Source organism: Cloeon dipterum, chromosome 2, assembly GCF_949628265.1.
Source record: "Cloeon dipterum chromosome 2, ieCloDipt1.1, whole genome shotgun sequence".
Taxonomy (NCBI): Eukaryota; Metazoa; Arthropoda; class Insecta; order Ephemeroptera; family Baetidae; genus Cloeon; species Cloeon dipterum.
Window position 1 is genome coordinate 10748475 of NC_088787.1, and position 25979 is coordinate 10774453.

At 39.5% G+C, this 25979-nt stretch overlaps 1 protein-coding gene across 1 annotated transcript in view; it reads left to right on the forward strand.

The window, feature by feature from the left end:
* Positions 1-25860, forward strand: part of LOC135937139 (uncharacterized) — a 41847-nt gene extending 15987 nt beyond the window's left edge. Inside the window, exons 2-4 of the mRNA XM_065480227.1 lie at positions 14725-14865; positions 22829-22919; positions 24929-25860. Of these exons, the coding sequence (XP_065336299.1) occupies positions 14725-14865; positions 22829-22919; positions 24929-25257 (561 nt within the window). The 3' untranslated portion in view covers positions 25258-25860. The remainder of the gene's footprint in view (positions 1-14724; positions 14866-22828; positions 22920-24928) is intronic.
* Positions 25861-25979: the final 119 nt, after the last annotated feature.

Genomic DNA, 25979 nt, shown 5'->3' on the forward strand with positions numbered 1-25979 from the left:
AAGCAGCCTTTCCGCGGACAGGTGCAGATGGGGGCGTAATCTACTTTTGCACCTCAAAAGGCCACTTGCCCGAAACCAATTTCGCTGCCGCTGCTACCTCGCAAAGCACACAAGTGCTCTTCCATGTGCACGTCGCTCCAAATTAATAGGCAAATCACCCAGCAAAAATCAATTCGCTTTTACCTACCTTCCTACCTACCTGGGTCTTTTTTTAACTGTTTAACAGCCCTTTTTAATGTTTAGTATCATTTACCTAAGATTTATAGCAGCAGCCTGCAAACCAGCCTCAAGATTTTTAAACTACAGCTTATTTTAATTTTTCCAATATCTCTTTACATATAGACCACTTTAGTTTAGAACAAATTTATTGTTACTTATTTTCCCGCATATTGATCTTCAATGAAGCCATGGATAGACAGAAAATTTTGCGAAATTAAGGGCCAGGCTAAAATTTTAATGTTTTGAAATTGAAAACGTTGGTAAATATTGACTGATAAAAACAGAAGCGAGAGAAAAATAAAATGGATGGTTAAAAATATTACAACCCTGATTTTAAAGTTAATATTTCATTTCTATATAAAATTACCCTACCCCGAATTTTTTTGAAAAATTAATAAATGGCCGACTTTTGTGGACACTTGAAGTTACCTCACGTTCTCGCACTGAGCAACAGCTTCTTTTAATCTTTTAAATCTTAACCTGAAAAACAAAATCCACACCCTGAATCATGCGGATCATTGGTCTTTGAAAACGGTCGACTGCTCTTTGTTTGCCAAACGCGGCAAAACAAGAACAACTGATAAATTCCTCGATTTTCGCCACTCAGCAACACTAACCCTCTCTTAACAAATTCATAAGACAAAAATTCCTTCCATTCGTCGAAGCAATTTATGGACACGACACTTCAGCTTTAAAAAATAACAAATACGATGAAAAAATATTTGACCAGTTGTATAAAAACTTAGTGTATGAAGCCCCCAACATATGACGCAACCATAGACTTTCTTAAAAATTTAGTTTTAAGGAACTTCCGCTGTGATTTCAGACTCAATCCTGTCACTGTGCATTCTTCACTTAATATGGCTTCTTTTGACGTGCTGGAAACCGAAATTAGTTGAGCCAATCACTGTAGAATCATGAAAATGTATTTTTTGAAATTATAAATCTTTTCCAACGTTTCTACGGCGAATGGCTGGACTGATTTTGGTTTTCAGCACGCCAAAAGAAAACATATTAAGTAAATAATGCACAGTGGCAGGATCAAGTCTGAAATCGCAGCGGAACTGCCTTAAAATTAAATTTATTTCGTAAGAATACGGTGGCGCCATCTGTTGGCGGCTTCGAACACTAAGGGATTATGCAACTGGTGAGTTGGGCACCTTTTTATCAATAACTAATCATTTTTAACAGATTTTTAAAAAAATTGATTATGTCTTAATACATATTTTTGCAATTTGCGGGTGATTTTATTACTCACTTAACTAGTTTACAGATATAACGTTTTAAACTCAATTAATAGTGTCTTCGATGTAGAACGCATTCGCTGTAATAATATTGAATAAACTAAATATGCCTACACCTGACATGCGTGTTGCAACCGTGTAATTACAACCGTGCTGAACGCACAATGCACCTGGTGCTTGATGTGCCGTGCATTTTGCCGCTAACGAGCTAACTGATCCCGTGCCTTTGTCTCTCTTCATCACTCTCTCGCTTTAATTAATATTATGTCTTGTCGCGCACCGTATTGCAGCGAATTATCGATCAGTAAGCTGGAACGGAAAGCTGGCAGGCCTTGGGCGTGAACAATCATTATCGGAATTATTTATATACTATGCAAACCTCTGAACACGTTTCCAAAAGCAGCACGCGCTCACCCCGTTCAATATGCGGTATAAGTGACTGTCAAATAACGGGCATAAAAGCAGCGCTCTCAAGCCATCAAAGCAAATTTATGGCGGCTGCTGATGCTCGCGGTTGTGAATATTCAACACTTTGTATTGTACCGTGTTTGAGCAGCGAATCGTAACTGCTCTGGGCCAAAGAGGAAGGCATGTTTAATAGGCTCTGCGTGATAATTTCGAGAGCATGTTATTACTTTCGCTTTTCGACGTTTATAAGGCTTGCTTAATTTAGAGGAATAATGGTCCATATAAAAAGTTTAGAAGACAATTTTGCCTCTAGAGAATTTTTATAAATTTTGGGGAGTAAAAATACCATGACGTGAAGAATTCAGCTATCTTGGAAATTTTCAACTCAATTTGTTTGAATATTAATTAGCATAATTTGTTATTAATTCTATTGCATCGCAATGACGAGTCCATTCGGAGTTGAGAGGATTGCTTTCGGCAGTCTGAATCGCTACTTATTGCTGCTTTGCGCCTTTCTGGCACGCCTGAATTTCACGGGATGAATGTCTTTAGCGTTTCAGTAAAAGAGTCCGGTGCGGGGTACACGAGCTTGTCCTTTTCTGGACATCGTTAGCCTAATTTAGTTGTTGGAATTTTATTCGTCGTGTTACTAAGACGCGAGTTACATGCTATCCAACCATCTCGAAAATAAAAAAATGAAACAAAATGTGCTGATATTATCAAGAGCAAAACATGTGAGAAAAGGCTCTGTCCAGGAGGACAATGTCAAAGTGATCCTTAAACTAGGAATTTATTACTAACAATGGAATTGATTTATTCAAAATATAATTATAAAAGAATTTTCAAGTGCTGGGATGCCTAAAAGCGCCCTTGAGTCAACCAAACCGCAAGTATGGTGCCCAAGGCCTGTATGTATAGTCATTCACGCATTCACTTTGCGCATATTTCATAATTTATCATGCGTCGACAGTGCAGATATGTACTTTTTCGAGGACGCCGGGGCGAAAAATAATGACACGCCGAGAGCATGCTGCAAAAAGGCAGCGGGAGCGTGCCGAGGAAATTGCGTTTGACAGGCGAGACGCGTCTCCTCCACGCCTCTTGGGGCTCCTGTGATAGGGATGCCAGGCTCTGCGCGTGTCACGTGGATTTCCTGTTTGCACATCCCCTTATCAAGGCCATCTTTGGAAAATTAACACGTGGCGGAACTCCGGGTCTGATTTCCTACACGTGTGACGTGATTTATTAGAGGGTTGCTCTCAGGGTCGGATTTCCGGCGCAGCACTGGCAACCCTGCGGGGAGAAATGCTGGCAAAGTGAGAGGCGAACATCACTTTGCTCCTGCCATCTTTGACCCTGCTGCTTTTGTTTTTGTTGCGCAACATAAACACAAAAGAAAAGAGATGAGGGTGAGTTTATTTTTGCATCAAGCTCTGTGGAAAACAATTTATACAGGAAACTCTCCTTTGATAAAAAAAATCTTGCGAGTTTTCTGGATTTGAATCATAAAGGAAATCTGTTTCTGCCCCTATTGAAGCCTCTGCAGAACACAATTTTCGAGGTATTAATCATATCTACCATGTATATTTGTAAAGTGATTAACCTAAAAGCCGTGTTCAATCCATTTGAAAGCTTGTAGGGTGGCTTTTGAAATGCCTGAGGGACCACCACATCTGACCACATCTAAAATCCCGAGCATGGGTATGACGGGGTCTGGTTTTGAAGAGTTACACAGAATCCGCAGGTGAAAAGGGCAGCTGCGTGGAAAGCAAGCCACCCGGCAAACCGCTCAAAGGCAGAGAGTGCGAATTAATTACACAGTGGCGGCTGGCATGCGGCCAAGTCTACGCAGACTCACTCGCGGCTAGATTGAACGCAGTGTTGCAATTTCCCATTTATGCCGTGCCAGAAGGAAATGACAAACATATTCTTTGGCGACGACTGAATTCCCTAAAAAAAGATTGATTTCTTTTGTGTTATTCGCGTTGACTGTTCTAATTTTTTTCTGAATTCAATTTGAGGGAATAATTATATTTTGCACCTCAGAGAGTTACCACTGTCATTTTTTTTAACTTAAGAGTTTAAAATATTTTATTTGCATATTAGCCAATATATACGAACCATTTTTGCTGTCAAGATGCCCATGGTTAAAATATTAGACACAAATATTCCGACTCCAATTTTTTATGGTCAGATCAAGACACTATTATTTTAAGTCATATAACATTAAAAAATAAAGTTTCTTGATATAAGCCTTTAGTGTGAGAGATGTGTAAAATCAGCGGGAGCCAGATGTGCGATAAAATTGGTTCACACTGCGCCGATCCAAGATGGCGTCTGAATGTTGGAAACAAAAAGCTCTCTTTGGATTGCCGTACGAGTGTCAAGAGTTTGTTTTTACAATCCAAAAGACACAATTAGTACAATGTCACAATATTGACGAAACTTGATTCTTTTCGCGCATTTCCACGTGACCGTTTTTTCACGCCATACTCCACCGGACGCTATATCTTTTGCTGCCATTACTTTACTCCTGGTGTGAAATTGGTTTTGAATTCTGGTTTCATGTCAATATTATAAAATTTCAATTTTTTTATTGATATGATAAGAAAAAAAATAATTCATTAGAAATATTCGCTGCTTGGCTTATTCTCAAATGATTGGGAAGCAGTAATTTAATTACTGTTTATCCCTGGAATCTGAAATGAATTGCTTAAAGACAAACACAAGTGCATACATGTCATGGAATACGCATTAATGAAGGAATTTGATAGGAGTTGCTCTCATCCCACATCAGATTTGCCGAGGGCCGCTTGTTTCCCCAGATGGTACGTGCGTAAAATGAGCTGTGCGCGTTGTACAATAAAAGAAGAAAAGTTGGCTGTCGGCACACAGTAATAACAAGGCGTACATTCGATATCGCACGCGGCAGCTTTACGGCGGGCGGCTACTCAATTTTCCACGCACAGATTCCTCGTAACAAGAGCTTTTTGTCGGCCCATAAATGTGTGGAATGTCTAATGGAAAAACATATTGGACGACTCCTCATGTGTGATGGAATGAGCTCTGCCATGCTCTCTTGTTTTATTATTGGAATCATGCGTTCAACTATGCTGGGAATTTTTAATATTATTTTGCATTAAAATCGCTCTTGAGAAAAATATCTCTTATAAGAGAGTTAATAAACGAAAGTCAAGGCAGTTGGCTGACCTGCCACCTCGCTTCCGCTGGCTGTCGCTGTGGCGCTGCTGTCTCGATCATAGGCCAGTGCTACGTCAAAGAGCAAATCAGAGAACCGCTCCCTTCTTTGATTGGTCGCCGGCATTATTGTGGAACGTTTTGAAAGATTCCCACCAATGGCTTCTATATAATACGTTTCCGCAAATTTCCGAACTAAAAAATCTAGTATGAATGACTTGCATTAATTTTTTTCACCATTAGGATTGATCTAGGAATATTTTTTGGATCAGTTTAGGAATAATCAAAAAAAAAATCTATGGATATTCGTTGGCTCGCATTGTTAATAAGGCACTCTCATCAGGAGCGTCAAAGGAATGAGAGGTCTTTGAGCAGTTCGAAGATTTAATACTGGCTACCCAATGTCAGAGATGGCAAAAGGTGGTTAGTTTAGTGACTCGATGAAATGCACAAATTGCTCAACGGGCGGGGAGGCGCACCGGCGCCGACTCGCTACTTGCTGGTTTACACCTTTCCAGCATGCGTGATTTGGCTTCACGGAACGAATGTCTAGCGTTTCAATGCAGTCCTCGGTGCAGAGGCAAGTGGCCCTTGAGTGGGCTGGGTCCCTGTGCGGCCTGGTGCGCCCATGTTATCCGTTCGCGGTGTTATTGGGACCCGGGTTTCAGCATTCGTGCTAGTGCAGTGCGCGTCCTTCCCGGTCCTCCGGTCCTCGGACGGGGATAAAAGAATATTCTTGAAGATTAATCTTCAGATTGATCTCCAACCATTCTATGACTTAACCCAAGATTAATTTTGGAATAATAAAAAGATATTCCTGGATTAATCCAAAGATTTATCCTTTGGATTATTCCAGAATCATTCCAAGATCATCTGGAAGACTATTTTTTCAGTATCAACTTAGAATGTTCTTATAGAATAGTCAAAGATTAATCTAAGGTTGTGTTTTTGGGAATATTCTTTTCTGCCATCCTCAGAATATTCCGGCCAAAAAATTTCTGTGCGGGAAGTTAACAGAGGGTTTCAACACTTTTACATCTCATTTCATCGCAATTCTACCGACGTATTGACCACATATAAAAGGATCCTTTACAGGTTTCACTGGAGCAATTTGTCTCCTTCCACTCGCTTCGCTCATCCCTTGAAGCAAAGAGGCCAAGGAAGCGAGGAACCTGATTGCGGATGTTCTTCCGAGAACAAACAAGCTAGCTTTCAAAGGATCCGCGCGACGCGAGGCAAATATCCGTTTCTCGCCTTAAATCCATTTCACCTCTGCACACGTGCCATGGGCTCGTGCTTGCGCGCGGAAAATACTTGTAAATAAATTGCAATCCTTGTCAGGCGGGCAGGCAGACAGGATGTTTGGGGAACGTCCGCTCTCGGTATTATATAACATGTTCTCTCTAGGAAATCGATTCTCGCGTCGATGCGACCACGCGTTTTGCTGTGTTTGTTGTTACACTGGCGGGTACTTTTTGTTTGCAAGGGTGTTGTTTGCCCAGCGCCGCAATAATTAATCGAGAGACAAAGCGAGGCGCACGCTCCATTTCATAAACAGGTTGCGGCAACCGACGATTGATGGAGAGTGATATGAGTGTGATTTGGACACACACATAAATATTGTTTTATTTGTCATAGACTCTGCTTTATTTATGAAGCCACTTACAGAGGATGACACAGGAAACCCCTGGAAAATCCTTGCTGCCAATGCATTAACTAATCTCAAAGGATTTATAATATGCCAAAATTGAACAACTGTTAATTTTCGGGAAAAGTGGTTACAAAGTTAACAAATGGTGAGGACTTTCCCTAGTTGAGATCCTCTTTTGATTATTGCAAATTGTAAGAGCAGATCGTTTAAACCGACAAATTAAACAAATTCTTTTTGTAGCCTAAAATTCTATTCATTTTCAATTGTTGCCCTGCTTTATCAATCTAATTTTATAAAGCACCTTATTTAATTAAATTGATTTTGAACGCTGATATAGCGAGAATATTCCCTAATAATGAAAAATGCATCAATGCATTTTGATGGAAAAGAAAACCAGCCATAGTCATTTTATTACTAATTTTCTGCTGCGTATGGAAAACGCGTTTTGAAGTTTAGATGATTCTATATTTTCCCTGCTGGACGGGTCATGCGCCTTCACATGAACGAACAACGAACGTCCCAGTTTGCACAGTTAGCAGGAATGCAATTTTCCGCTGAGCTGCCCGAACCGTAAGTAATAAGCTCGTGTGCAAATAGAGACCAACAGAAGAGTTCGTTATTTGAACACGCGCGCAGGCTTCAGTGCACAATTGCGCTCTTTGTAGCAATTAAACAAAATGAATTGCGTCCTCTTGTGTGTGCGCACGAGACTAACAATAAGTAAGTGGAGTAGATGAGGGCGGACCTCTTCGAGTCATGATTTAATAATCTACACAGAAACTTGATTTAGCCATCTGCGTCTGCTTACTAACTTCATAATATTGCTCCGTGCAGCGGAAAATTGCTCTGGCTGTGCTGCAAGAGAGCAATTAATACGAGAAGAGTGAGAAAATGATTTATCAAAGGTATTTGTAATTAGATTTCCCGCACTTTTCCGTCCGTTGCATTTTCTGTAACGTCCGATTTTTATTACATTATAGGATCAATTTATGACTGAGTTGCATTTTCTTCTCCTTGGGCTTTTTCCAACACGATTTATCCCTGTCCAGTTTCTTTTCCTCAAGAAATGCAAGGGATTAATTCTCGGAAAAAATTCCAAAATTAATGGAGGTGAGAACAATTTTGCTGATTTTTTTTTTAAATATGCTATTCCTGCCCGCAATTAAATTTTGCCAGAATTTTCTGTCAACCCATAGCTCAAGTCAAGGCAATGTGAAAATTATTTATAGCAAACAAAATGTACAATTAATGTCTGCAAAATATAGTTGACAATTCAAATAAAAACCAAAATGCACTGCTTTTTTCAAAAAACTTATGGTCTTTGAAAACCTAGTGTTATTCCAAATTGCTAGATGAAAATTTTGCAATTGAAAAATGAAAATATTCGCAAACGAAATTAATAAAATAAATCTGGTGTGCGCTATTGATTGATGTACAGCGCCACACATGCGCTTGTTCTTATTTTAGTCACCGAAATGAGGTTCTTTTGAACCGTGACAAGTCAATCAAAAGTTTTATGCGAGACTCGCCTTTATATTCCCTTGCCCCTAAGGGCTGCCTCTAACTCAAATTTAAGCCCACAAGGGAGGTAATGCAAAACCGGATTTGGCGAGAGAAGTCTCTCTTGCTCTGCTCCCAAGATGACCTGGCTTTGCGTATGTATGTACGATTCCAAGCCACAAATATATCCCGGAAAGGGTGGCCTTTAGCTGTTTTCGCCCTCTAACTAACCCGTCGCAGCGAGAAAGCAAACAGAGCTAATTCCCGAGGCCCGACCAACATTTGCATTGCAAAATTCGAAACTTTTGATATCGGGTTGGCACGCTATCCGCTTGTTGCTAGCTGCTTTGCGTAAATGCGTTACAGCTCGCACAAAAGCGCAAACACGCCCAGGTGGTGTGTGTATTTACCCGGCTGCGCCAGCTGTTCTGCTTTGTAGTTTCGGATAAATAAGGGAGACGGAATTCCGTTTGTAGCTGCGCCCTTAATCGCGGAAAATAATAAGACGCCGAGCAGTGCGTTTACAGCGATTGAACCGCTGCCAAAAGTTTCTTCTCGCGCACACAGCACCAGTTCTGAAATAGTCCATAAATTTTTTATGGGGAGCGCAATTCGTTACACTCGAGGAAAAGCAGAACTGGTGTGTTAAGTAGAGCTGTCAAACAGCCCCAGAATTTCACAAGAGCTCGTTAATTTTAAAAATTCGAGTAAAAATAGCTAAGGACTCGAAATGAATTTTGTGCTATAAATTTACTGATTTTTTTATTATTTTTCAAGCAGCTAGACTAAATCTGGAAATATGTACATCGATATACAGTCTATTTGATATTGAATTGAATGCTTTTAATGCGACAGATGCCAATTAGTTTGCTATAGTGACAAAAGCCACGAGTTTATTATATATGTTTTTCTATAAAATGTATGGGACTATACAGAGACGCAGAGTCTTGTTTACTGCCTCACATTGGCGTGGTTTTAATTCCATTTCCTCGGCGTAGAAGCGTTGCAGAGGGAAGATATCTACAGTGTCATATAGCGTGAAAACGAATCCAACAAAGGCAAGTGAATTGCGCGCTTGTAAAAGGGAGTGTAAAAAGTGTGTTCATATATCTCCAGCTTGCAAGGCTTTCGAGGCTTTTTCTGACACAACTAGAGTGAGAAAAAGCGTGTAAAAAACTGGGAGACGGAAAGTTGGTCTCGCACATTGGCTATTGGCGGCACTCTTTGAAATCAATTATTTTATTTTTAACTTATATTCTAGTAAATTCAGGAAACAATTCTAGCTTTCATCTATCCGTGTCCATTAACAAGAAATGATTGCGTTTTGTACAGAATAAGAAATTAATGCAAATAATTTAAAAATTAGGTCGCTTGCTGTTTTATCCGCAGTCTATTTCATATCCAATTTCGAAAGCTTGCTGTCAGCCATGTGCAAGCATGCATGAGAGAATACACTTTGCACGATTTGTAAGCAGTAAAAGCAATGCATAAATCAAAGAGACAAGCTTCTTTCTAAACAAAAGATGCAACACACATTTTAACGGAGGAAAGAATTGTGTGCCAAGTGGATCTCGTCAGAATAATAGAGGTTCGTGAAATGAAAACAAATGGAGATCCGAGGGACTTAATGCATATTCTGTTACTGAGAGTGTGCGCGTATGAATTATTCCAAGCCCACGTGCTTACAATCATTTTCAGCTTAAGCTGGTGATGCAGTGCGCTCTTTGCTTAAGTCTCTTTTTATCCGAAGTGAAGAGCGTTCAAAACATAAAAGTTTGCGACTAAATTTTAGGTTTGAATTTATTTGGTCGGATCCTGAAAATGAAAACAAGGATTACGTTTAAAAATTTAAATGTTTTGTTCTGGGTTGACTATGTTAGGTGCTGATGGCAAGTAATCGTTATTGGAATTATTGAAGATTTTCAACGTATTTTTCAATAATGTGCAAATGGGAAGATTCCTTAATCATGACGTTTTCAAGACCAAATTCCCTGCAGCGCGTTATAAATAAATAAATGCATTCTCATTATGCTCCTTTTGTAGTTTTTCGTCAAGTGATGTTTGCAAGGCATTCTACGTCATCGTCAAAGTCTATCGGGAAAACTATGCTGATAATTTGCAAACCAGGATTGCTCTCAAACAGTTTGAACATATTGAAGCAGCAGCAATTATCAACTCGGATAACTCTAAGGTGTGTCAACTTGCCGAGTGCCTCAAGCAACTTCAGAGTCGGTGATTTCGTCTTGAACTCTGAACTCTCAAACACAGGCACAAGCTGGATATAAGACACACTAGCAAAACACATATAAGTGTGGACATATACACATAATATTATTTATTTTAATTACGAAAGTTTTGAAATTTTTAAACTTCTGAAGCATGCCCGACTGGCAAACCAAACTTAAACGACAAGTTGTTGGATTCGTTGGCCGCAACTCTTACTTTGCCGCAGGCAACTGTAAACAGTTTAATCCGTGCCTTGTCTACCATGGTTGCTTAGGCCCAAACAAGATTTATATATATTATTATGGTCTTTTCTGTGATAGAATTAGAAGAATCCGGAAACGATAAAAGTCCGTCCAGCTGTTTGTTGCCTTTATACATATGTTCGTGTATTGAAGTGTGTATCCAGCATCAGCAGCAGCTGGCGCGTATGAATAAGGTCTTATTCCCCCAGGTGGCGCGCTGCTTCAGGAAAAAACACCTACATTCAAGGGCTCCAGTGGTGGGAGACGCGTTGCAATTAGAAATCAGGCTGACCAATAAAATGGCCTCTATCAGGATGGATAAACTCTTTAAGTTTACAACAGACAGTAGATGATGATCGCATTTTTATTGAGTACGGAATGTGTGGAAATCTAAATATTTGGCGTTATTTAAACTCAATCTTGCTAACTTATTGTGACAGATAATTATTTTCATCATCATGGAGGACGCTAATTTTCTAACATGTCCGCTCTCCAAAATCTTTGCACGTCCTCAAATTTAGCAGAACTATAATGACTATATCAAAGCAAATAGAAAAATTGCCTTGCTCGTCGGAGCAGTTTGGACTGGCCAAGGCAAAAAGAAATTATCTTTCCCTGGGATTATGTGAGGATCAAGATAAATGGCATGCAGTCTGTCGGGCTTGTCTGAAACACGCGCCTTGCATTTGTTATCGACCATCCCGTCGCGGAGGAATTGGACAAGTAATAGATTTTCCTCTTTCCTTCTACAAATGAAGAGAGTATAGAATATGAAGATTTATTTTTAGGTTTTTAGGTTCCTTTATTTGTGACCCACTTCTCATGAGCTTTAAATTTTAAATTTTCATTTGCTCTCATCACTAACAGCACGATATTGTATTCTTTTTTCAAGTGTTTTTCTCTAAATTTTGCTGTTCCTGCTTCATTCCATATAGGAGCTTGTTCTTTATTGTGTGTGCACAGAGTGTTAATCCTCTTTGTTTGTGGCTGTGTGTCGGGCCGAAATTAATCCCATGCAGGCAAAAGAGCCACAACAAATTCTGCCGCCGCGCGGTGCTTGCACCCTATATCGCGATACAAATGAAAAGCGACGACCCCGTGACCTCAACAAAAGCAAGCGTGGGTGGTACGCTAAACTAATGAAATAATTGATCTTCCCCAGCGGATTATACTAATCACACGCGGCAATTTTCCGACGCATGTTGCGCCATGCATCTAAATTAGCTGCTGGAACGGCTGACGCGCGTAAAATATGGATTGCTTACGGCCGGGCGACAATTTATGCCCAACGGGCTTCAAATTTCACAAGCATTTTTTTTTTTGCTACAGCTAGGATGCCATTAGTGCGGTTTTAAACAGAATTCGGCACTGTTTAAGTTTAAATTTTGGGTATTTCTGCCCGTAATTCAGATTCAATCCGGATATTTTGTGCGTTTTACATGGTAAAATATTAATTTGATGTGTTGTTAAATATAAACCGATTTGAATCATTAGTTAAATATTGATGTAATTTAAAAATACTTTTGTGTCGTTCTAACAATATTGGCTAAACTCTGATTTTGATCATCAAATAAACTCAATTTTAAACGATCGCCGGATTTTATCCAAAATAGATTGACTATGGAGAAAAAACCAGATAATAAAAGAAAATATGCAAACCCTGAATTTGTTGAACAACCCTTAAAGACCGTCTTTGACGAAGTTTCTGAGCAGACCAATCGATTCTTGAGGGTCGAATTAGGTATAATGGATGTTTTTCGAAATGTCGAGCGCGACGTGCGTAGCACAAGTAGAACGTTTTTTCACGCCAAAACAATATGAACCTATATGCGAGAACTGCGCATGTGCCATACGCCGGCTGCTATAGAAGCTGGCGTGACGCCTATCCTCGGCCACACCAGCTCTGACGCATGCGCAGTTCTCGTATATATAGGTTCGTATTGTTTTGGCGGGAAAAAAGTTCTACTTGTGCTACGCACGTCGCGCTCGACATTTCGGTCAGAAAAAACATCCACTTTGCCTAATTCGACCCTCAAGAATCGATTAGTGTGCTCAGAAACTTCACCAAAGACGGTTTTTATAAGTATACCTTAGAGTAGTAGAAGATACAGGAAAACTTTATTCAATACCTGTATAAAGCATTTTCAAAGTATGTATCTTTTCGGACAGATTCTGCTTTTTTGGCCGATCTCCGGGGGCTTTGCACAGACACCATTTTGGACGATTTAAGTGAAAGCTTTCAGGACAAAAATTATATTTATTATAGAGTCAGAATAATAACTTGTCATTGAGAATGAAAGGAATGAATGAAATCGGAGATTTCTTCCACGTAACGCAAATATTTCCAAACAATTTCAGCGTAAAGTTTATTATTTGCCCAACAATGACAGTTCCATTTCTTCCGCTTTTCCATCCCACTGCGCGCTCTCCTATACCAAAGAGCAGTTTTATTTTTTTCACCGGCTCGATCGATGGAATTGTGCTGACCACCGGAATGAAATATTATAGGCCCGCTATCCAGTCGTGGCGGGAAATACATTTTACCGGCAGCGTTCTCCATCGACCTGACGGCTTGATTTGGAATAAGGGCCGGGAGGGTTATTGGTCCGCGGCAAACAGCAAAGTTGGCCCGTCCGTCGTGCGCTTGCTGGCTGGCTGGCAGAAAGGGAAAAATATAGGGTAGGCGGTGCGGCCGCCGGAAATTATGGGCAGGAAACGACGAGGCGAACTCCATAGCCCGAGAGGCACTCAATTAGTTTTGTCTCTGAAGGCTAATTGGACGTGAAAGAGAGAAGAGAGACCGCGGCTTGTTATCCGCAAGAACGAGCGCGCAGAAAGGAAATCCACTTTTGATTTACATTGCTTTCCGAATAATTGCGTGTCACGCTTTGACGGAAGCAGCTAGCGGCGAAAGTTTCTTGCGCACATTGAAAAGGATATGAAATATACCGCACCATTGTTTTACGAAAGACATTTTCCGCCTGCCAAATCAGAAAATGGGAAATTCAGGCTCGACTTGTCAGGGAAAGTGAGATGGGAGTAATTCCCATAAACAGATCAGTCGGCTACAAATTGGAAAACCACTTTCGGACGGCGTTCAGCGCGAATAAAAAAGTAACAGGCCAGCGTCACACAGACAGTGATGCATTCAAGCTACCTCTCTGATGGTATTATGCATGTTTCGGGCGGGACGATTTCGCGCCGGCTGGCGCCATTCATAACGACCAGACGCGAGAGCTCTCAACAAATCGGGTAGGGAAAAACGGTAAAAGCGGCTGAATGCAAAATGTGTGCAGGGGGAAAATCGGAGTTTATCGATTTGCAATTCCTTTGTTACGTACTGCGACACGACGGGGTGGCACACGGCACAGGAAAGACGACAATTTGCACATCTTGCGTTGCGTAATCGTGCTTGAATTGGTTAAAGGAGAAGAGCTGTTGGATTAAGTTGCAATCCGTGCAGAATTGGAATTGCACACGTATAAAATCCAAGTCGTTAAATGAGATCAAGCTGTTGGAATTTTTTCTTGTTACGTTATTGAGGAAAATGCCTTGGATGTCAGCGTTTGATTGATAAATTTTGGTAATTTTATACATAAAATCTTGAAATAAATCGAAAGCTCGTGATCAGCATTATGGGCGTAGTCTATGCCCTTTGAGAACCTGCTGTGTTCATTGCAGCGGGGTCCAGATGTGCGGTAAAATTGGTTGCCACTGCGCAGATCCAAGGTGGCGTCTGAATGTGGGAAACAAAAAGCTCTTTTTGGATTCCCGTACGAGTGTTAAGAGTTTGTTTTTACGATCCAAAAGACACAATTAGTACAAGTAATGCAAATTATGTCACAATATTGACGAAAACTCGCTTCTTTTCGCGCATTTTCACGTGACAGTTATTTCGCGCCATACTCCACCGGACGCCATAACTGCGCGTCCCACGAATCTGGTCCCCGCTGGTTCATTGTTGAAATATTTTCATAATTTCGGTTTTACAAAAAGTGCACATTTATCTATATCGAAACCTAAAATTTTGTTTCAGGCCTCCGTTGTCGGTCTAGTGAGCGCTCCTTCATGCGCCGACACAAAAATTTGCAGCAGCGTTGAGGACGACGAAGACAACATTCCAGTTGATCCCAAAGCGTACCCTTTTGCTTTGGTTCTGCGCCTCAGAGTGATGCAGGTAATTTTCTCTCTGTGTTCTATTTACGTTTCTCACAAGCACCGAGCATCAATGTATTGATGGAAATCAAACAGAAAATTTCATACAAATATTCTCAAAGGATTTAATTTCTGGCAGGTTGCGCAAAATCGAGCGCGGAATGCGGCATACTCATTACGCTCAGGCACACAATGCGCGTTGAAGTTGTGTTAGAGGGTCCAAGAATAAATTTGTTGAATGGGGTGCGATGCGTTGTACATTTCCATAGAAATTTCAGTCCCAGATGCCGCCGCCGCCGTCTGTGCTTGCGTAAACGTAAACAAAGGCGCGCGGAATGCGAGAATTTGCATCATTTGCATGGCATTTCTCTCAACAAAAGAGGCTGCTCTGCTAAATTGAAGTGCGCGCCCACTGCTGCGTTTCAAATAAATGTCGCAGCGGGTGAGCGAGAAAACGCTCAAGTGCTAAAAAAGCATTAGTGTGAAAAATGCGTTTGACAGAATAATGTATAGTGTTTAGCTGTGTTTCTGTTTTTTTTTTTTTTAGTGAAAATAAGGCAAACCTAAATAGGAAACAGTCGGAATCAAAAAACAATTAAAAAAGCTCTAAAATCTCAATTTCTGACAGATTGAACAAAAACATTTATCGCATTTCTTGGTCGGCTGAAAATTTCAAACCAAAGAAAATGAACGCACTGAAATAAATTTGAAAAAAGTAGTTTCCAGGGCTCTATAGCTACTTATCACATTTTTAAAATTCCAAAATCCCAAACTCATTACCTAAATTTTAATTAGAAACCAAAATTAACAGTAATAAATAACCTTTGACTGCGACCTAGGCGTTCGTTTGATCTGATTTTTGAAATTACATCTCGGGGAGGTGAGGTACTGAAGTTCAAAAGTTTTCCAAAATTGTACCGTAAACCCCACAATCAATTTTATAGCGCAATCAATCTACCAGTATTAATGATTTCTTGAGTGTGCTTGACCTCATGCCACTTTTGTCTTGCGCAACCGTGATATTTCGTCATTTCGTCATTTGCTTTTCACAATAACCCATCAGAATTAATACTATCTCTCGTGAATTCACGCTCTAAAATGGCTAGCAATATGTCAGCCGAACAATTTAATTAAGCGTGCGCTCCAATTCCATAGGTAGACCACAACAAATCGACCATGCTCGGCGCTGGAAATAATTTTCGATTCGCACGCACCAGTAACAGTAAAAAGCAGCGCCGCATATATATACTTTTTGCTTTTGTTCGGCCTCGTCACACTGGGATTGAGACTGCAGCTTTTCCGGCCGGCGGCTATACTTTCTGCACTTTGTCCCAACGACCGACACCAGACGTCGGCATTTGCAAACGTGTCGCTCGACCATCAAATAAAAGCTCGGCAGCTGAGAGGCAGCCACTGCATTATTTGAGCTGGTTTCACCACAATTCCAGTGCAAAGCGCCGCAGCACTTACTTTGGATGGCAGATGGCACGTAAACCCGCTGACGCGCTTGTTCAGAATTAATTCGGCGAAAAGAGGTCACGCTCGCAGCAAAATAACCGTCCAAATGAATGAAGCCTGAACATAATCTGACTCTGTTCTGCATCATGCTCATTTAATCAGGGTGGAAATGAAGAGCATATATATAGAGAGAATTAATTTTTATCAAAGGGATGAAGTGCTTTTAAAATTCAATAGAAGGGTACTGACTAAAAATATCATATTTTAATGATTAAAAGGCAGTGTAAAATTTTATCTATTGAGTGAATATTGACACGATCCAGGCATTTTGTTGGCAAGAGTTTTCAAATTTGATGAAATTTCGTGGAATATTCCAGGTCAAAATTCCAAAGATTGCCCATTTTACAGGGGCTGAAAAGTTTGCAATTTATGGAAAAGGTGTTTTTTGGGCGAATTGTAACTTTTGCTTTGATGCGGTGAAAGAAAATTGAAGCATTTAATGCTTAACAACCTGACAATGCTGACCAATTTCGTATGTTAGAGGCACTAAAATCATGTAAAATTTAACAAAATCCCGGGTATATTGATGGGAAAATAATGTTTAAATTGGATATATAGCATAAATGTGTCTCGTTTAATGGAGAATCAATGTTTATTTTCCTTGTTTACCTGCAAATTATACCTGAATATGAAAAAAACGTGGGTTTTTGCAATCCAGTAATCGAACTCGTTTGCAAATCGTCTTGGTAGCGGAAAAATTGCGCAACTTTCAACAACCAAACGGGAATTTCTTTGTTGCAAGAAAAGGGCAACAATCCATTTTACACTGAAAATTTGGGTGTTTGTTGAACGTTGCGCAATTTTACCGGGACCAGGACGAAATGCACCAATTTCGCGCTGAAGTTGGCAGTTCGAGGTGTCGATTGTCATGATTTTGACACTTCCGAACTCAAAATTTAGCAACAATCTTCTATAGATGGGTCAAATTGACATTTTTAGCCTTTTTGACCACGTCCAATTGTGACCGGCATACTCGTCGCAGCTGAGCTTTATGATTTATGATGATAAAAAACGAAATTAAGTGTATAAATTTTTAAAAACATAGGTATCTCCATTTAAGCCCACAGACTTAGCTTTAATTTGGCTTCAAAAATCAATCCTCAGAATTCCTCTTTGCATTATAGCAACAAGCATTTATTTGTCTGAGTGAGTTTCAAAGTGTCATTCCTCTTTTATCCCCGCATTTGTTCCTGCATACCAAAATCATTTATTCACGTGAAAGGTCTGGCTTCAGACAAAAAGGAGGACAGAGACAGACAGTTGCGCAATGTAATAAAAAGTGTGTGGAGTAAAACTGTGCCGCAAGTATAAATCTTTAACCCTCATCTATTTCCAAACAACAGCAACTTGCCGTCGGTCGCAGCCATTTCATCCGCAATAAAAGTGCAGCGTGTAGCCGATCGAGTTTCAATTAGAAAGAAGCGAGTAACTTTTTCTTCTTTATTCAAGCCTCGATATATTTTTCTTTTCCTGCGCGAGAAAATAAAGCTGCCAAGCGCTCTGCGCAAATTAAACCAGCAGCCGCCGCCGACGCTGCTGCTGCCAGGGTGAATATTTATTTTGCAGTGGATGAAAAAGTGAAGCTGTCTGACTTTCGGGTGGCTGGCCGGATAATTTCATCTCGTGTCTGATGGCAGCGATTCGGGGGTAATGGCCCGTCGTTTGGCGGCCGCCGAGCACACGGCGGCGGGCACTAATCACGCACGATAACACTTCTTTCAACGCCTGCCGGGAAAGATACAAAATAATACATCATGCTCAGTGACTGAGTGAGCGAGATAAAGTATCAAGACAAGTGCGCTCCCGACGCCTTGCTGCTCACTCCCGAGAATAATGATGTGCGAAAAGCTGTGAAACTCGTCGGATCACCGTGTTCGTAAAGTTGCGACTAATCGAGTTAAAGTTCTTATCCTTCTTCGTCCGCTCGATTAACTTTTTAATTGTTCATTACAACTTTTGAATCTTGATGTCTTTAATAATAATTATTTGTGTGAAACATTAAATGTTTACAGCAGTCGTAAAATCTAATCTTCCCTGAAATTTGTTTACATTTACACCCATTCTATTTTATAGATTTTCAGATTTGCAATCGACATTAAGTGATAAACAATGAAAATTTACATTCATTTCTGAGTGAGAGTGATGTGAAGTAAAACCGTTCAACCCACTTTAAAAACATTTTAAGTTTGGTAATTTGGTGTAAAACTTTTACATGAAAGAAACATGTTAAATTAAATTGCAATTAGTTTTTTAGACCATTCAATTTTAAATGTTTACAACTTTCCATTTGATTTTTTACCAGGATCGAGAAATCTTATCTATCTTTAAAGCTATACGAGAACCAGAGACCGATTTGATTGACCTAAAAATTTCAATTTTACGATTTTGCGATCAAACAATCTCGATTACAGCCGAAAAGTGCAGGCAGAATTTTATTTTAGCACTCTCGCAGTATTTATTTGTAGATCCGGGTCTCCACTTGCTATGGAGTGGCAGGTCACTTCCTGACAAGATAAATAATGAAAAACGTGAGAGACGGAGAGCTTTGTAAACACATGTCTTCGTAGCAAGACAGGCCCCTCTTTTTATTTCTGGCTAACCGAATGCGTCATATTCAGAAAAAATAAACCTGCTTTGATTGAGGATTTTTACTTGTGCAGAAACTCTCTAGCGGAAATCCTGCAGAAATTCTATCGCAAAACTACGAAAATTGGCTCTACCACTACCACCCTGTGAAGATTTAATTAAATAGATTATTAGCTAAGAAAGAAACTTGAAGAGAAAAGTTAACTCGCGGAACGTTATCTTTTCCGTACAGCCAGCTGTTTCGGCTCCTCGGGCTTTGGATTAGCAGCCTTCGTCTTCAAATCAAAATTTAGGCAACGCATGGTTAACTCCACTCTCTTCTGAGCACAAACGAGTTACAAAATCTTGTCAACTTAACCTCTCGCACCTCCATGCGATTTAGCTTTATATCTAATTAAATATTCATGATCCCCAAATTCCTTCCTTTATTTGAAGATATTTCAAAGAGTTAAAATCTACTTAAGTTATAAAGAAAAATCCAGAAAGGAAAATTCCGTTTTAAAACTTCTGGCAGCTGTAACAACTTTACTGTCATAATGAGAAAGGATTTTTCTTCCTTTATTGAAGTGACCGGAGCTTTACAGACCAACAATTTTTTAAAAACATTTTTGTGCATTGTTAGCTTTTGGCTTATTAAGTCTATTGTTAGTTGAACTTAGCGACAGCTAATCACTACAATTTGCAATAGTGAAATTGGGACCGAATAACAGTTAAATCTAGATTTTGCTTGATTTTGATTCTTTTCGTGGCAATTTATCCAACGGCCGGATTGCCCGGTTTGCAAATTATGAGCTAAATTCCTCTTCTGCGGAGAAATAAATGATTCAATAAGGAAACAGAGCTTTTGCCGCTTGGTGAGGGTGCAAAGTTTCGAGTCAATTTTCCTCTCAAATTTTAACGGAAACCTAGAAAAATTTAAGTAATATGTATTAAAAGTAAAAAGGATTTATCAAAATTTTTTGTTTTTTATTTACCATACATTGTATTGACTTCAATATGTCACACTTTTCTCCACGAAATGGGACTGTCATTTTCAAGTATAAAAGGTGACAAAATTCACGTCGGAAATTGGAATTCCGCGACTTGCCAAAGCCCCCGGCGCAGGCTCAATTTCGCTTGAGCTCTAATTAAAGCGCAGAAAGCTCAACAGGCGCGCCCGCGTTTAATTACATTTTTCGCCCATGGGCTGGAGAGGGAAGTTCTGTGCCAAGTAAAAATGTTTTTGCCTTCTCGGAAAACAAAATATTCATTCCCTCATTTCGAAAAATCCATCTCGGCAGCAAAGAGCAAAGAGCTTAATTTGCTGCTGCTGCCGCGCGCGTGTTTGATTTGCAATAAAGAGGAAAGTCACTGTGCACGCTCTTCTCGCTTGCTTTTTTGCAGTTCAGAGATTCAATTTCATTTTGTTTGCTACGCCGCCTCCCTCGCAAAACTAAATATTCCTTCTTGTTTCGTATAATATTACGCGAGAACTCTTTGCATAAAGCCCTGTACTGCTTCACTTCGAGACTCAGTTAAGTTATTGGACTGAATAAATATTTTTCTTGCAGTATGTACATATTTTTCATGCTCTCAAACTTTTAATTATGATTTCCTTGGAAATTTGAAAATTAAATGGTGGCAGAACGATTTCAGATTTCCTTGGAAATTTGAACATTTTATGGCATCAATGCGGTTTCAGATTTCCGATGGATATTCATAATTAAATGTTTGAGAGCATGAAAAATATGTACTGAAAGAAAAATATTTATACAGACAACGGAAAAAATATTTGGGAATCTAATCCTTCAGTCCAGCAGGTTAAAAATGGCGGTAATTTATTATTTTTATTTTTATCATTTAGTTTTATTAAAAACCGATGATATGAGAGTTTGATTTCAATCGGTGTACGGTGTATCGTCTTAATGTCCAAAATTCGATTAAACAACTGAATTTCAGCTACGTAGAAACCTCCGGAAGGCTGCCACACAGATCATTTTGGGAACTTACTCGATGCAGATTTAAAAACTTATTTTAACATGGTAATAATTAAATTAAAAACTATATTAATGATCATTAAAAATGCAAAATAAATAATATATTCTACATATTTTGATATGCAGGTCAAGAAATGTATATATTTTGTGTCTTAAAAATTTTTAATTATATTTTTCAACACCCGAATCTGAATAAAAAATATATTTTGCCATTATTTGTCATGTAATTATTTATTATTCTAATTTAAAACCGAATATAACAGCTGCATTTTTTTCACCACTTTTTTAAATTCAGAATGAAAGCTATGAATTTCACACGTATACATTTTGCGAGCCAGACGGCTTATTTTCGAGTATTTGAAAGGCTTATGGACCAGAACGTGCCTTGTACTGCTAAAAAGATTTCAACAGCGCTATAATGAAACTGCGGGAGGGATAAAGAAAAGGCGGATGAGGGTTTTACAGGAAGAACGTGCGAGCGCAAAAAGCTTTGCAAGGAGACGCCAGAAGCACGCGGCGTCTCATAAACATATTCCGCTTGCTTTCCAGCTCCGGCTGATTTAATAAACACACGCATAGCTCCTTTTCCAAAAGCTTTTAACCTCTCGCTCTGCGTGCTCCTGCGCCTAAGCGAGTGCCAAAAGCACACATAGCACACGCACGCGGAAAAAACCCCGTAATGCGAACGCCATTTTTCTCTTTTTAATTTCTCTCGCGGCCTTTTCGCGGTTTAGCTTTTTGTTCGTTACGGCGAGCGAGAACATTTTTCCTAAATTTCAGCACATTCAGAGAGAAGACAAAAGGCCGTGTTTGTTTTCTGCCTGCCGGCGTAAACAGGTGTTTAATTTCGCGTAAAAGCTTCTTGCATGTTTATATTGCCTGTGGGACCTCTGGATATATATAATAGAAATCCCAGGACAAAAAGTTTGTTGCCAAGTAATACAAGCGGCTGCTCTGCGGCGTTGTTTCTTCTCGGCTCTGCAATTCCTGCGTGTACGCCCGACCGACAAATAATAATAATACGTATGTACACCGAAGCGCAGAAACTGCGCATCGTGTTTTATATAGAAATCACTTTTTTCCAGGAAAGGATTGCATTTCGTTCTGTTGACAAATAATTTACAATGCACCGAGAAAATTGTGTTGAGAAATGTGAAGAGCCTTTTTAAAAATTTTGTGTAACATACAACGATAAAAAACTTATTATCATATTTCTGCAAAAATTTAAAAAGGAAAAACAGGTTTTAGAAGGTTTTTTTTAAATTCTGCGATTGGTCAGAAATTAATCCTACGATATCAATTTTTGGCGCAGCTGACAGGAGCATAATTTTTAATGTATTTCTTTTACCATTTAAATTAATTTTGATAAATGCGGAAAATGTTGTAGATTTATTTTGCGCTGAGTTGTTGTCGCGTGCATCGCAAAAAATGGCACTCTGTTCGTTGGGTATGCGGGGAAGAATTCAATTCTCCTGAGGTAATACAGCGGCAGTGACGGCACAAAGCAACAAAAAGAGACAGCGTGCGCACAGCAGGGAGGAAGTCGCTCGCTGTTCAGCTCAATCAGAACAATTAGACGAGGAAAACACGATCGGGGCGCTTGCTATTTCAATCTAGAAAAAAACATAGGAAACTGAAAACACGAAGCTTATATTTTATATTCTTAAAGATAATATATTTGAATTGTTTCAACAATCCTGTAAAAATAGAGCCACTAAAATACTCAAACGACGTGAAAAAATTGACTTTTCCATTTTTACTCCATTAAATATGTATATCTTGTCAGTTTGGAAAGATATTACTGCAAGCTTTAGTTTCTAACATGTTAATCTCTCTAGCGGCGTGAAATTTACAACCCTCCGTGAATACCCCACACATCTAAGCACCCAATAAATTATGTTTCAGATCGTGTGCGGAATTTCAACCATGGTCATGGGCACCGTGGCGCTGATAGAGGAGAAGGGACAGATGAATTTAGGACTTGGAGTTCCTGCAGGTAAAACTCTTATTATTATTTTTTGCGAAATTTTCTTTTCTTTAAAATAGCAGGGAGTTCAAAATAATGTTGTACTTTCTCAAATGGAAGGAAAAATGTTGATTATCTCCCGTCTTGCACTAATAGGGACATTTTATTTTTGTAAAAGAGTAAATCTGACAATAAATAAGGATTTTTTATGCTCTCGACTCTTGCGGAGGGCAGTTTAGAGTAAAATTTAAGAAAGGGATTTTTTAGTAAGATAATAACTTTGTTGAAAGCCAAAACAATGGTTGCTGAGTTCTGAAATACCCTCTGGTATTATTTTATCAATATTGGGTTGAATTTTTCTTAGCATTCTAAGCTGGCAAGTAATAAAATATGGGATTTTAATCAATAACATTTACGACTTGCTGGATATTCAGCAACGGTGCTGTCTATATTCTTTCATTTAAAAAGGTTTTCAAACGAGTTAGCATAGCAATACATGCCGCAGGCTGGAAAAAGCCTCAATCCAATCAAGACCTTTCTGCTTTTTTAATTTTCACTGCTTTTAAAAAGATTTCCTTTTCCGTTTTCACTAGAATGGGAAATTTAAATAAATTTTTACTTTATAATTCTGGGTTTCCTGCTGATATTATTCTTTCTCAGAGATAAAAAGTTCGTTATTTTTTTATGAGCTGTGTTTAGTGGAAAAAACGGGGTCGGAAATTTTATTTTGAAAATGTCTCAATTTGACTTTTTATTGATAGAACAACCAAGATTTTAAATAAAATATCTTAGATGTTTTTATCCGCAGTTACTCTTTTTAGCGATTTATTATCTTACATTTTAATTTTTGATGCCTTTTTAATTTGCCATTTTTACTCAAAATTTCATGATTTGTGTTTGGATATGAGGGCAACCGCTGTGCATTAATTTATGAACGCTTTCAACTTTAAAATGTAATCATATGCGAGACTTTTGGAATGTACGTGCAGCATGACCAAATTGAATTTCCCTCCCTGTGCGAGAAGTTCTTGTGGTGATGTGACATTGATTACGATGAACTGTTTATTTGAGGCAATGGCAATCACTTAAGTTGGCAAAAACGTAATTCTGTAGAATATCTCATTTATTTTGGTTTTTTTAATTCTATGTGATTCGCGTGCTGACCGAGACGGAACAAAATAACCCGAGACTATACACAAGAAAGCGTTATATCCATTGTGTGGGCCATAGAAACATTAGAAGGTTACCGTTCTGCCAAATAAATTATAATCAGCATTCATTCTTTTCATCAAGTTGGAGTCTCACAACTGCGGGTCGCGAATTAGAGCTTCTTTTATTGGTATACAAAAACGCATTTTCTTGCTCCTCGCTCCATTCAAACGGTGTCTTTTTCCGCGTCAGTCGAGTAAGCGGCTCGACAATTGTTCTAAAATCACTACTGTAAAAAGTAGATATTCTACACAACTTGCCACTGTCTCAAATAAACAATTCAGGGTTGCAAAAACCCGCAGTTTCTTGCAGGCAATGTTTTCACCTTATTTTTCAAAAGTTCTCTAATTTTTTAGCATGTAACCTCTTGACTTAAAAAATTGTCAGAGATAAATTTTTGGATAAATTGAGGCAGCAAAATGGCAATTTAAAATAAAATGTATGCGCAGTGGAGGAAATTTTGAGCACTCCGACCAAAATTTTAGATTTTTAGAGAATAAAAATTAAATAAAATCATTTCTTGCAATTCTTGCGCAAGAAATTGGTAAAAATTGAGTGGTAAAAACCGTTAACAGCCAGTGGTGAAAAAACCCGGGTGGTAAGCAAATAATGCAACCCTGAAACAATTCGATTTTGTGAGTATTTAATTTATTAGCTAACACCACGTGACAACGGCGGATCAATTTTTGTTTCGGGCGTTTATGTATTTTGTGTCATTTTTTGCCAGTGTTCATGAATCTCAATAAATATTTAAAATGAGCAATAAACGATAAAAAGTATGAAAATCTCCCTTGATATAATTTCTAAAGCAAAAAATTGACGTTTTGCAGGCGGGGTGGTGGTGCTGGCGGCGTCGCTGAGCATCCACTGCAGCCGCGGCTTCGGCGGCTACGAGCCGAGCGGGTGCAGCTGCAGCAAACTGCGCTGGCTGGGGCCGAACCCGCGGACGGCGGCGCTGCTGGCCGCGCTGTGGGGCACGGCGCTGCTGATGGTGGGCGCGCTCGGCGTGCGCTGCGTGCTGACGCTGGCCCACGGCGTGCCCGACACCTTCGCCACCGACCTGCACGTGCTGGCGCTGGTGCAGCTCAGCCTGGCGCTGCTCGTCTTCGGCGCCACCGTGGTCGCCGTCCGCGTCGACTGCAGCCGCGACCCCGACTGACCTGTAAACGCCGGCCACGGCACGATGGCCGTCTCGGCTGCCAGCCGATCAGCGTGGATCGCGTGAATTTGTGAAGGTCGATGCGTGGGTGGCTCTGCCGAGAGAAATTAACAACATGGACATTGCTGGAGATGTATTAATTTTATGTTTTGGGAATTTCTTTAGTGCTTTTGGTAGTAAGAAGCAATTTTTATTTTTATTTGTGGCAACAAGGTGGAAAAAAATGCTCTGTATGTAATATGTTTAGACGTATATGAACAATAAATTGTATGCATTTAATTGAACACAGCGGGGACCAGATTCGTGCGACGCGCAGATATGGCGTCCGGTGGAGTATGGCGCTAAAAAACGGTCACGTGAAAATGAGCGAAAAGAAGCAAGTTTTCGTCAATATTGTGACATAATTTGCATTACTTGTACTAATTATGTCTTTTGTATCGTAAAAACAAACTCTTGACACTCGTGCAGGAATCCAAAAAGAGCTTTTTGTTTCGCAAATTCAGACGCCATCTTGGATCTGCGCAGAGGGAACCAATTTTATCGCACATCTGGCCCCCGGCCCACTGATTGAACATACAAATTTATGGGAAAAAAATATTGTCGTTTTAATGGATTTACAACCTTTTGAATTTTAAAATATTATTCGGAGTATTCAACGAAGCATCAAAATTATTAAAACTGAATCTGATCTTACATTCTTTTCCCAAATCTTAAAAAATACA